Source organism: Talpa occidentalis, unplaced genomic scaffold (genome assembly GCF_014898055.3).
Source record: "Talpa occidentalis isolate TD23 unplaced genomic scaffold, MPIMG_talOcc4v2.1 talOcc4.6, whole genome shotgun sequence".
In the NCBI taxonomy this organism is placed as follows: domain Eukaryota; kingdom Metazoa; phylum Chordata; class Mammalia; order Eulipotyphla; family Talpidae; genus Talpa; species Talpa occidentalis.
In genome coordinates, this window is record NW_023604972.1 from 113,765,960 (window position 1) to 113,779,693 (window position 13,734).

At 37.9% G+C, this 13,734-nt stretch overlaps 1 protein-coding gene across 3 annotated transcripts in view; it reads right to left on the reverse strand.

Annotated features, from left to right (window-relative positions):
- Window positions 1-13,734, reverse strand: part of ITGA2 (integrin subunit alpha 2) — an 82,043-nt gene that overhangs the window by 14,632 nt on the left and 53,677 nt on the right. For all 3 annotated transcript variants that reach the window (XR_008549387.1, XM_037530642.2, XM_037530643.2), the window contains exons 14-23: window positions 11,561-11,764; window positions 10,399-10,535; window positions 8,673-8,812; window positions 8,309-8,460; window positions 6,469-6,579; window positions 5,835-5,917; window positions 5,254-5,395; window positions 4,166-4,258; window positions 3,545-3,621; window positions 3,378-3,461 (exon numbers count right to left, since the gene is read on the reverse strand). Coding sequence is in view for 2 of the 3 variants with exons in the window: in XM_037530642.2 (XP_037386539.1) it covers window positions 3,378-3,461; window positions 3,545-3,621; window positions 4,166-4,258; window positions 5,254-5,395; window positions 5,835-5,917; window positions 6,469-6,579; window positions 8,309-8,460; window positions 8,673-8,812; window positions 10,399-10,535; window positions 11,561-11,764 (1,223 nt within the window). In the remaining variant the exon portion in view is untranslated. The remainder of the gene's footprint in view (window positions 1-3,377; window positions 3,462-3,544; window positions 3,622-4,165; window positions 4,259-5,253; window positions 5,396-5,834; window positions 5,918-6,468; window positions 6,580-8,308; window positions 8,461-8,672; window positions 8,813-10,398; window positions 10,536-11,560; window positions 11,765-13,734) is intronic.

Below are 13,734 nucleotides of genomic sequence, written 5' to 3' on the forward strand. Positions count from 1 at the left end.
GAAAACTGACTAGGATTTGAAACAGAAAACCTGACTGTATGATGTGAATGACTTATTTCTTTTTTTTTCAATAAGATCATGTGTGAACCTCTAAATATAGTTAATTTCTAAACTGATTAATATGGTGTCCTTTTTAATTCCAAAGAGATCTGACATTCCTCTACTTGCTACTTCAGTGTTAAGTTATTAAAATGTTGATTGATATATTTTTCTACACTCAGGGAGATTCTGTTTCAGAAATAATCCACTATTATCTATTTCCACCCATTATATTTGCAAAACATGATTGAAAATTTATATAGTGTCAAAGTGGTTGCTAAGGGACACACTCAATAATTAGGTATGACTTTTATTTTTGCAAAAACTTTGCAAAGATATTTGTTTAAAAATGTTTGTTATAGCAATGCCCTTGGTGATAAAACAAAACAAAATTAAAATGCAAAAGAGCCAAATATTTCCATATTGAATTAGTTACATAAATTATGATCCAGCCAGAAACAGGACAAATTAGATCTGTATGTCCTGATAGGAAAAGTTCTCTAAAATTACATAAAAGCAAGGTTCAAAAGGGATTTATCATTCCCTTTGGGTAAATGTGCATGTGTGTTAGTGTTACATGCATATATCCTGTTGGATAAACAATCCCTGTATATGGAAAGTGTACTAAAAACAATTGAGTTTGTCATTAATGGGACCATGGGAAGAGGAGAGAGATGGCCTCACTCTTCACTGTGTAGCTTTCTGTTACACAATACATGGATTTTCTACCCATGTGCATTTAATATCTTTCTTTAAAAAAGCTTCAAGCTGAATTATCTGGGTAGTAGAATTAGGAACCACTTTAACTTTTATTCTTTGGAAAAGAATAAAATTTTCACTGCATGAAACATTTTAAAGAATATCAGGATGTCTTAGAATCCAAGTTAACATCAGAAAAACACATAGCTAAGATGTTAGTTATTAAAAATGAAGTCCCATTCAATCTTGTATTTCACATTAAAATAGCTGAAAAAAATGTGCACGAGTAGAATCATAAAAAGACTGTATTAAGAAAAAGAACTTAGACTGATAATATAATTAGGAAGAAAAAAATTCATACAATATGGTATATCAATCTCTGGTAGACTGTCTTTAGTGACACTCTTAAGCAACTGAGGGTTCTCTGAAATCTGCAGTTACTGATTAATTTTTCAGGGACAGATGACTTGGGCTGTATTTTGTCTCTGCTTTTTCTGTTTTTCAATCACTTGAAACAGAAGCTTTTTTTAAATCTTTGCTCATGTGTCTCAAGCTCTAGACATAATGACATATTTTCCTTGTTGTTTTTGTTCAGTGATATATTGAATGATCTATATATTCCATGCTGTTAGGGGCAGGAATGACATGGAGGGAGGAAGAAAAATCTGCTGTCATTACACACGAGTGGCCATCTGGTTTCTTGAGAGTACAGTGTTGCAGTGTTTTCCAGGGGTGCTAGGAACTTGCCTTGGTGTTGCTGGGTCAAGAACTCTGGTGCCCAGGTGTCGAGGAGGGCATCACCTCAATCTGCATACCTAAAGAACTGGGCTCCAGTGTGTCTGTGTCCACGAACCTGCTTAACTTGACTCTTAAGGCTACCATGATGATATCTACCTGTGACATCTGCATGTTACCCACTTCTCAAGATAACTGCTCCTCAGAATAATTCAAGGTAGCTGGTATCAACTAATACCTATTTGCCACCACTCTCAGGTTTACTTTCCTTGTGCAGGCAAAGAAAGGAAATAAAGCATTTCTCAATGGATACTGCTTTTGGAAAAATTTCTAATTTCTTCTTGGATAGAAAAAACCCCTAATGTGTTATGTTAGGAATTTTCTACCCAGTAACTCACTTTCTGTGACTATTTAATATCTGTACTGGACCTACTCTACAAAAGCATTGTGTTTGGGGATTAAATGTCCAGAAATGGGACTGTGGCTTAAAATCTTATGGGAACAGTGGCAAGCAGGCATGCAGAAGAAAATAGCACAACTCCTTTGGCCTCTAAGTGTTCTCCTTTGACATTCTGGAAAGGTTTGACACTTGTCAAAGAGTTTTCAGAGGAACTTCCCTGGGACTTGTGGCAGAAGGGTTATTTTTCTGGCTTTGAGTTAATATACCTCAGCTCTCAGTTAATAAACCTAAAGAGTAAAGAAAGAAAACAAAGAAATATGCCAAACAGAACCAAAAAAAAAAAAAAAAAAACCCTAGATAGCTGACAGCAGCACTGAGGCTACTAGAGAGGGAGGCTGGGGGTAAAAAGCAATGGGGGGACATACTTTAGTGGACTCTGGTGGATTGTGGGTGCCTTAGTGGCAGGCTTGGTATAACATCCATCTGAAGAGGTGTGACCTGAGATCCCTAAATCATATTCAGTGTCATAAACCAATATGACCTCAATAAAAAAAGAAAAACAATTAAAAAAAGGGATCAGGGCCTCCCTAGTGGTGCAGCGGTTGAGCGCTGGGTTGCAAGGCTGCCCGCAGCCTCTGCAGCACCGGTTCGATCCCCTCCACCAGCGAGGGTCCCACGTGGTGTGCAGACCTCTCCTGCTGCCCGCTGCTCCCCTCAGCAGTGTACTTCAGTCTGCCTGCTCTGCTCTCCCCCCTGGCTCTGGTGAATTCTCTCACCCTCCCGCGCTTCTGACTGTGCCCAGTGCTTGTATAAATAAATAAAATAAATCTTTTAAAAATAAATAAATAATTAAAAAAGGGATCAAGGTGCTCTATAAACTTTTTATGGATATCATTGGGGAGAGTCACAGTGAGGTCAAAGGGTGAGACTGAACTCTGTGTTTGCCCTGCCAGCTCTATGGAACCAGCGTGAATAATCTCCCTTCCTGGAATTATTTGGTGCTTGTTTCCTTCTACTATACAATATGCTGGGTTCTTTTTCTTCTGACTATCTGGAGTAAAATTGTGTGTTGGGTCGTCCCAGCTCAGACATGCATTAATTCAGACACTCGTCTGAATTAGCCATGTGATATGGGGCAAATATCTAAGATCCTTGTCTCCTCCTCTGTAAAATGAGAACAATAATAGAACCTCTGTTGTGGGTTTCTTTGTGAGGGTTCATGGATTAATCCATATAAAGTACTTAAAGGAGTGCCTGGAACCATAAGTGCTCAATAAATGATAAGTCTCATGTTTCAAGTATTTACTATAAAATAATAAACCTATAGTCACTAAGTTTCCCTAAGGACCAACCTGTCTCTGGACTTATTTTAATTGACAAAGGGGAAACATCTGAATTAAAATTTTCCAGCTCAGAATGAGCAGAGAGCTTCTTTACTTCTTGAGGCAAATTTGTTAAAAAATGGGGGACATCCATGGCCATAGCTGTCCACTGTTTTACTTACCTTGTGATGTGAATTTCGGCATCATATAGAAGAGGAATTTTGAAGTCGACCAAATTGTCTGCCTTGTTTTCTTCATGGCTTTCACTGTTGACATTAATGTCAAGAAATTACTTAAAGAGAAATTTATAAAAGTCACCCATCATCAATTCAAGACTTCAGTATTTTACCTTGTAGCTTTGAAATGGACAGACGCTTGATTCTGAAGGTTTTGAAGATTGAAGTCGAAGTTAATAGTAAAAGTTACCTATGCACAAAATTAAAAGTGATCAGTCTATGGTGTTTCATTCTCAGGGGACAACATGAAAATATGTTTCCTATGAAAGTAAAATCATTTCAGTGGGGTTCTGTATTTTGCATACCTTAAGGCTTTCAAAGTTGTAGACAATCCATTATTTGTCCCAGTGAGTTGCCCCTCACCTTTAAGATTAGAAGGGCTTACCTTTCAACTGACATATATTACAAGTCATCACATCACAGGCACACACACTTGCCTGAATTAGAAAGCTCTAGTCAGGGAAAATTGCTTTCCTGGGATTTACTAGTGATATTTGTGAATTTGTGTAATGATCAACATACTCAGGCAAACAGAACTTTCTATATTGTGTGTGCTTTTTGGAATGAACTGCATGAGGGAAAATCCCACGCAATAAGTTAAAGAAAACATTCAGATCCTCTAGAAGAAGGCAGTTATTTTGTGTTATCTATGAAATGATGATACCTAGTAAAAAAGAAACACTGGTGAATTAACACTAGTGCCAAGGAGCGGCTAGTGTTGATTTGAGTTGTACCTGTTGTTCTTTCTTTATAGCAGGGTAGCCTACATCACAGGTAACAGACCTTTGAGATGAAGCCACCTGGCATGTTACTTCAGTCCCATCAACCTGAAGGACACCAAGAAAACAATAATCAATTGGTATATAATGTGATTGTGTCCCTGCATGCTGAAGGAGGTAAGGTCGGTTGACTCGGAAGCGATTTATTTTCTCCTAAGACTTGAACATCTTGTATTGTCCAGGTAGCTAATATACTATTTTTTATTATTAAGCAGGACACCTAGCCAGCCTAAGATGAGGTCAAGTGCTAGAATTTTCTCCCAGAAGTAAATCATAGTTGCTGTATTTCAGAAGCACAAAATAACTTCAATTTGATTTTTAGACATGCTGTCTTTAAAATACATCTTTCTCTCAATGTCTTTGAAATTTGTATTTTCAAGAGAAAATGACATAGGTTGATGTTAAATAATTTAGTTTCCTCAGATTTCTTCTCTTTAAAAGGAGTTGCCTTTTGGCAGAAGAAATTTAAACACTGAAGTCAGAATGAGTTTAAAATTCTAAATTAAGTTCATATTGAGTTTAAACTAGATGTAGTAACCATTTTTGAATTCTTTTATCAAACAGCAAAGTTGGAAAAATCTCAGCTTTTCCTTTTGCTCTTTTCCCCTGCCTGGTGACAGAGGAGGGGCCGGGGGCATTCACGGTCAAGTGCGCTCCTGGTACAGTGATCAGGGCCCAGGACGAACTGACCTTGCCGGAATGTATCATCTTGGCGTCCAGCTGCAAAGCTCAGGCTGCGCTGTGGGACCTGATGTCTCAGAGCAAGTGCAGCTCGAAGCATCTGTGCAGCTGAGGCAGCCTCATCACACAGACCACTGCTGCCAAGTCTCGAGTAAAGGAAAAACTGACCCACGCTGAGACGCAGAACTGGTCTAGATACAGAGCCAGGCTGTGCTCTCAGGCAGTTTAACTGATTGGGCACCTCACAGTAGGATGGATGGGGCTGGGGGCTGAGGTGCTTCTTCAGACAATACAGAGATGTGGGGAGTTGAGGTGATTGACAAGAGTAGGAAACAGTAGTAAGCACAGGTGCTGTCACCTACCGGCATGGACCAGGAAGCAAAAAACAAGTTTTCTGAAAAATCAACAACAATTCCAGTGTTGTATGCACTCTCCTTTTTGTTTTCCAGTTTTACTGAAAATGTTAACCTTTTATTTTGGTTGCTGACAATAAAGGGATGTTCTCTGTGAAAATTGAAAAGGAGAAAAATTTAAAAAGGTCATTAAGGTAAAAAAGGGGGGTCAGTATTCAAATACTTCACCATTTGAAAATAAACTCTTTAGATGTAGTTATAATACTGAGAAAAATGTTTATTAAAATCTTCATGGTAAAATGATTTCAACAACAAGTAGGTAAATGCCGTTGGATTTTTGTCTTTGATGCTTTTAATTACTAGATTATAGGGAAGAAACAATCCAAATACAAATGGTTTTATTTTCTCATTGTTCTACTCAGGTATGGATTGTAGAAATTGAAATTTAGACCTAGTGCTCTGGATCTGAATTATCAATAGATCTGAGGGCTTTTGTAGAAAAAGTGCCCATATACATTCATTTGAATAAAATCATCTATGTAGTCTTTTTGAATTTCTGCATTTTACACTTAACTTGCAAGAAAACTTACTGAGCAGCTGGCAGCTGTTGGACATCTAGAACTAGATCAGAGATGCAAAGCCCATCCTCACCACAGTCTTTATAGAAAGGGATCTACAAAAAAGGAAAAATAATCCCAGACATTTGTCTTGAGTTAAAAAAAAAGCAAATTGTAGAAGAATACGTATTATTACATTTACACAAATTTCAAAACATGCAAAACTAAACAATGTTTACATGCTTAGCAACATCATTACCCAAAAAAATGGATAAAAACAAGATTCAAGATGATAATTTTTCCTGGCGAGCAAAATGAATGTGGATATGATGGTGGGGAGCTATACAGAGATCTTCATAGGTATTGGCAATATTGTATTGTTTAAGTGGGTGGGGAGCACAAGGTGTGAGCTCTACAACAAATTTTTATTGAACACCTACATGTGCCAGCGACTGTGCAAGTAGCTCGGAATAGAGTGATGAAAAGGGAAGAGAGAAATTCCTACTTTTATGGACTTATATGGTGGTTAATTGTACACATATGTGATTATATTTCTTCAAGAAAATTAAGAATGTAAAGGCTGTGCCCTAGCTATGTTTTAAACTACTGCAGACCTGTGAAACATTGTTAGCTAGTCTGAACTCCAGGAAGGGCAAGCCACACTTACACTGAAGACTTTGACCATCTCAGAGTAGGCTTCAAGGGCAGGGCTAGTGCCGGGGTTTTCCAGACTAATGTTCACACACAGAGGTAAAGAGTTGACAACATCAGAGGGCTCCTAAACACACAAGAAAGTCAGCGTATTAGGTTATAGCAGATTCCAAACAAGAAAAGGACAACATGTGTTACAATCTAGAATACAATCCACTCCCAATTATATAGAATATCCTTGTTCTGAATTTTCAAGACTCTTTTAAAAAAGATTTATTTATTTATGCATACAGGAACTAGGATGTAGGCCAGAGGTGTAGGGGGTAGGAGGGGGCGGTGAGAGGATTCACCAGAGACAGAGTGGGGAACAGAACAGGAAGATCTACTGAAATACACTGCTGAGGGGAGCAGCAGGCAAGACAGGAGAGGTCTGCTGTGCCAAGTTGGTTTAGCTCCCTGGCTGGGGATCGAACTCATGTTGCAGTGACTGCTGATAGCTTGATAGTGCTCTGTCTTCCAGGGAGGCCCCTGAATTTTTCTTGACTCTTGCTGCTTCTCTTCTGTCTTAATTCTGCTCTTAATCTCTCTGCTACAAAGAAAATATTGTGGGGGTTTCATAAAAATCTGAAGCAACAATTCTTAGGTAAGCTCACTATTAACCCCATTACTTGTGCACAAATAATTGTAAATATTTAAATGACATGCCCAATTTTAATGCTTAAAAGACCCACACAGGGCCTCCCTGGAGGTGCAGGTGGTTGAGCGCCACACTGTGAAGTTGTCCGCAGCCTCTGCAGCGTGGGTTTGATCCTGGCCAGCCGGTGAGAATACCACATGGCACAGCAGACCTCTCCTGTCTCTCCTGCTGCTCCCCTCAGCAGTGTATTTCATCAGTCTGCCTGTTCTGTTCCCTGCTCTGTCTCTGGTGAATCCTCTCACCCTCCCGCGCATCTGGCCTATATCCCGGTTCTTGTATAAATAAATATTTTTTTTTTTTTTTTAAAAAAGACCCACACAAAACTACCTCACTCTTGGGTTATTCCTCTGTCCTTTCAATTCCTAAGACTTTCGAGGACTCAGATGTCCTGACCAAATCTCTGGAAGGGAATATTATGACTGAGAAGGGAAGGCGCTGGGCTGGCTGTCAGACAACAGAAAAGAGGTCTCTTTCTTCAGTCAAAACCTAGCCCAGCTCTACAAACCAGAGAAAGGAGATTGATTTGCACATCTGAAACTAAGCTTCCCACCTTTCATTCCCAACGGTTAGAAGCTTCACTGCTCCTTGCACATATGAGATGGTATATACCACTCCACAGTTACTAAAGCCAATGCCCCACAGCTACAAGCACAGATTCTCCACTTTGCCCTTATTATAAAGGGTGGAGGACTTGCAGCATTCTGGTAGGCAAAGGCCGCCTCCAGTTTTTGAGGCATCCTTCACTTATATCAATATGAATGCAATAGTGGACACTACAATTGCAATTGTCCTTTTCAATTGCAAAATTGAATAAAATAAAATAAAATAAAATATCAAATAAAACTTATTGTCAATTAAAAGCTCTCCCTGCTAAACATTTAAGAAAACACTCTTTGACTTACTTAAAAATATGCTTTTTAGCTCTTTCAATTGCAATTCAAATAATCATTAATGCTACTAATTTGTACAGTAATAGAACGTGACCACATATATTAGAATAAAGAAAATACACTTCTTTTACATAGGATTAGATAAGAAAAAGCTTTAATTAGGAGGGCAGGCATTTTCTAATTCACAAACTTACTTAAAATGGGCTTTATCACCATTCATTAGTCTTTAAAAAGAAATGAGACAGAAAGGAATGATTCTGAGGCCTCACCTGTATGTAGATGATGTACTCAGAGCAACTCTGGGCTTGACTTACTATCATATTCTTCTGCAGGCCCCTTTCATTGTTTTCTTTAAATAACCCCCTGGAGGTTACTCTGGATGAATGTTGGTCTGCATCAATTGTAATGTTATATGTGATGGCTATAAAAATTATAAAGAAATGTTATTACAAATGAACTTTTTAGGAAACATATCCCTATTTTACTGTGTATTCTTGAGTGCCACTCCCAGACACCTCAAATGCATAGCTATTTAAATATCTACAAGTAAAGACCCTTATTTCTTTTGGTCTTCCAACACTAGAGCCCTATCAACAACTTTATCTCTGTACAGATTATTTCAGGTCTACTCACCCACTTGATTGTTTGGCTTAGTGGGTCTGAACTTGGCACTGAAGCAGAGTTTGAGGCTTATCTCAGCATTCTTGTTGATCAAAGTGATCTTTTCTGGTGTGAATGAAGCATCTACAGATACATCAGCGATACTTTGTGACCTGAAAGACAGAGACAGACATTCGGACATTGCTGCCGAGTGCACATATTCTAACTCTGCATAGGGAGCCCAGTTGCCTGCATTAGCCAATTGTCCTCTCCCCTCTCTAAGTACTTTAGCAGTATTTTATATTTGAAAGCACTACGATAGCAGGAGGGGACATGCCTTTTCTGTTTGTGACTATTATCAGAATCCACATTTAATACTTTCTGCTTCATGAGCATATGCACGAGCACAGGACATGTGTCTGCAGCTTCTTGGCAGGCACCAGACAATCATGGTCCCCAATGTGTCTGCCAGCAGGAAGTAGTGGTGTTCACTTTCTCACAAAGTCAGGGAAGAAAGTAGTGACAAGGGGAGGGGTGTGGCAGGGCTGAGAAGTGTGTTCAAGGGTGTTTCTGTGACCAGCAGTGTTGCTTTCAGTGTGTGCCCTATGGCCGTGATGGTGGCAACTAGCTTCATGCCAGCTAACAGCAAGAAGGCCATGCCAGGCAGGGCACTACAGACTCCTGAGCCTGGCTCAGCCTTAGATATCTGAGGAATTTGCACATATACCTGGCCTCATTCACTCTCCTATACCAATAGTGTGAAATACACAGAAGAAATATTACCATTTCACCAACAACCAGCTCATCCCCTCTCCGCACTTCTTTCTCTTTGCAAAGTTGTTTAGAAATCAGTCTTGTAATTGTTATCACACCTTGCATTTTTCTAAGATGCTATTCTTACCTGATTTTAAGTGATTTTATTCAGTAAATGCACCTGCTTATTTTTCAGTTTTAAACATTATTCTTTCAGCTTTCACTTTTCTACCTAGTCTTCATTAAAATGATGCAATAAAATTCATTGCCTTCTTTAAAGGTATGAGATATTCATTACACTGAAACAGCACATCAAAATATAATATTTTTCTGGCCTTGATGTCTTTGCACTTTTAAAGTATATTTTCAACAGAGGCACACACATAAATTTTTGTCTGAATTATATTTTCTTGGAGATTTTTGATTGAATTCTGAATTTCTTTCTGATTCTACCTTTCCACCAGACTAATGTATTTACTTTTGTTCTTGAAACACATGGCCCTTGAATCCATTATTGTCCTTTCCTGCTCTTCAACTCCTACTGAGGTCAGTGGATGGTCAGCTAAATCTAAATAATATTTTCTTGTTTATGACTAATAATTTTAAAAGATACCTTATAACCTCATAAAAAAGTTGTACTTTGTGTGTTCGGAGCATTCAGATTTTTAAGACATTCTCATGAGGCTTCTTTTCTGTGAACTAAGGTAAGTATCTTTGGAAGATAATATTAAGAAATATCCTGGATACCATTTCAAGGCCTTTGTCTTTTCTAGGCACTTTGCCTGCTCACTATATAGGGAAGAGAAACTTGATTCTAATGTTAGGCAAATGTTTTTCTTCTCCCACCAGGAAAAACATTTTTTCTTTTATGCAAACCAATGGTACATGAATGTCCCAGTGTCTTACATAATGCATTTGGCATTTCCACAATACAGCACAGCAATCTTCTCCACTTAGCAGGTCATTTTAGAGTTATTTAGTTTGTATCTGACTCTTATTGACTCACCAGAGCTGAATCACTTTTCCAAAGGCCCCAATAGACACATCAGTGATGGAATCCCCATTTAAATCTCCAAAACCATCCAAGGATCTCCCAAAGTACTGCAGCTGGCTCCTAAAGGCTCTATCAGATCCCAAGATTTTCTGAAACAGCAAGTTTGACAGGAAATTAAAATGCACAAGTGAAACAGAAAAAAACATAGCTTCTGCATTACATTTTCAGATTCTCTTTATAACCATTTTCCAGGTTGTCTTTGATATCCATAAAATTCCATTAAGTTTTCAATCAATTTTAGCCGACCTGACCTGTTTATCATTGTTGTAGCCACGTTTTCATCAAAGAAACAGCATGAATCCTTTAACATACAATCATGAAACAGCACAAGTCACAAAGATCAGTGGAGTGGGAAGGAGCTGGCAAGTTCAGGACTGGCTTCTGTCCTAACTCACTACCTTCAGCTCTTTACTCAAAAATTACCATCTCAGAGAGGTCTTAGGCCTCTTTCATATACCTTATAGCTCCCATCTCTGAAATTTTCTTCCCTATTTATTTTAGTTTTTCATTAAAGTCTGTGTCATTTATCATTTATTACTATTGGAAATATTTATCTTATTTTTCCTCTGTCTCTTTCACAAGAGACTTCTGCTTTTGCTTCTGCACAAGAATGTTCAAATACACAAGGAGCACAATTTTTTCTGTCCTATTCTTTAAAGCATTTCCAGAGTCTAAAACAGTACTTGGCACACAGAAAAGACAAACTAAATATTTGCTGTATAAGTGAATAAAACTGGGGGTCTCTCTGGTGGTGCAGGGGTTGAAGACACAGAGCTATTACGCTATTGTCAGCCACTGCAATATGAGTTCTATCCCTGGCCAACGGGCCAACCCACATGGTGCAGCAGAACTCTCCTGCTCATCGCTGCTCCCCTTAGTAGTATATCTCAGTAGGTCTGCCTATTCTGCTCCCCACTCTGTCTCTGGTGAATCCTCTCACCCCTGCACCTCTGGCCTATACCCCAGTTCTTGTTATGCATACATAAATAAATCTTTAAAAAAAATAAGTGAATAAAACTATAATATAAGAGGGGTGGATCAGATGGTCTGCAGGATGCTCTCGCCTCTACCACAATGACACATGTAAACACACTGCAACTGAACACGTGCTTACCTGGGAATATTTCAAGCGAATGGTGCCCTCGTGGCCATTGTAGATGTATACAGCTCCAGAGTTCTGATTTTCCAAAGGTGAGCCAACTATCACGTCATTGAAGCCATCCATGTTGATGTCTGAGAGAGCTGCAATTGCTGAACCAAACCGAGAATTTTCAACACCGCTGGGGCCTTCAAGAAATTGGTGCCTATCCAAAATGCCCTTGCAGAGGGGATAGAAGGGATGATGAAAGCACACCTTTCAACTTTTATAATTCTAATTCACAGCAACTGAGGCCCACACCAATTTACAATCTATTCAAAATGGATAGGATTTAAAGCCTAGATTTTGAAATTCTCTATGATGAGAACTATAAATTAGGAATTTTAGAAAATCAGGTGATATAATATCTGCTCATATAATAGGGTGAAAGGAATCAGTTTTCTTACTGTAGCTACATAAACTACATGAAAGTACACATTCTTTGTCCCCTTTTTTCAATATTAGGATCTTCACCTGTTTCTGAACCTTTTGATTTAAAATTTTCTGGTAAAAATCTACCAATATCTTGAATAAAATTAAGGTAGAGTTCTAACAAAATAAGATAATATCTTAACTTAGACCTTTATTTATAAATTAATAGTGGCATAATTATAATGGCATATAAAGTAGAAAATGAAGTTATTAATATTCCATTATAAGAAATACTCTCTAGTTTTACCCAAGGAAAAGCGTTTTCCTTGTAAAAAAACACAGTTGCTTTTTTCATATTTTCAAATCAAGAATGGATAAATTTCATGACTTTCCAGGAAAGCAAAGTTCTTCGACCATCAAGCTGGGTCAGTGCTGATTCTTTCTCCTCTATAATAACCTTAAGGAAATCCTTTTATTAATGAGCTTGATAAGGCACTGAGAGATCTTATCTTCAACAATTAATAATTAAAGTGTTGGATAAGCAAGAAACATTTAAGAAATTGGGAATTTGTTAAATTTTCAAATAAATAATGTCATCGCATATTAAATAATTATAAAGTCTTTATATGCCTTAGAATTATTTTAATTGCTTCTGTTCAAAATAAATAAGGTAGGACAAAATATTACAACTAAATATAATCTTTGCTATTTAGTATCAGCTTCTCTTTTTCTATATTTTTTTATACATAGTCATCTAATTTTCTATGTCAACCTGTGCCTTAGTTTCTTGTTTTCTTTCTAGTTTCACTGAAAAGAAATTACATTTATGTGAATAGATTTAAGGAGTTCAGTCTACAAGTTTGAAAAACTATAATTTTCCATGTTAAGTATATTGATTTTTATGTGCAAGAACTGAAAATTCCAAGAGTTGGATATATACCTAAATGTTACACTCTGTAATGGAATTTCCTGACAAACTAATGTAGAAAGCTTCCAGGATTATATGGAAGTTTCCAGTGTGCCAGGTACGATCTGTCGTTTTCACTATATAAACGTTAAGAAGATAGTTTGGCCATATTATTATCTTTTTACATTAAAGAAAAAGAATAGAATGAGATTCTTGGGAAATACACTGGTAGGGGTGTGTGTGTGTGTACGTGTGTGTGTCTAAAAATAATGTACATTTTGGGCCTCCCCAGTGGCGCAGCGGTTGAGCGTTGGGTTGCGAAGCTGCCCGCAGCCTCTGCAGCGCCGGTTCAATCCCCAGCTGCTTCCCGGCCACCGGAGGAGGGTCCCACATGGCGCGCAGACCTCTCCTGCCGCCCGCTGCTCCCCTCAGCAGTGTACTTCGGTCCTTCTGCCTGCTCTGCTCCCCGCTCTGGCTCTGGTGAATTCTCTCGCCCTCCCACACTTCTGACTGTACCCAGTGCATGTATAAACAAACGAACAAAACAAAATAAATAATAATAATAAAAAAAAAAATGCCTCTATAAAAAATAAATAAATAAATAAAAATAAAAAAAAATAAAAATAATGTACATTTCAAAGACTTTATTTGTTTGAGAGTATATATTCAAAGACCACACATGGATAATGGCAGCATACAATGCATTGAACTGAGGTGGTGCTTTTAGTGTGATTTTTAAAAAAAAATTATAATTTAATGGTGATGTCCTCAAAATGATGAAATAAATATAAGCCATGCTATATATGCAAATCATCACTCAGTAATAATAACTTTAATGTTCCTTTATAAGAATATTTTTTATTTACCAATC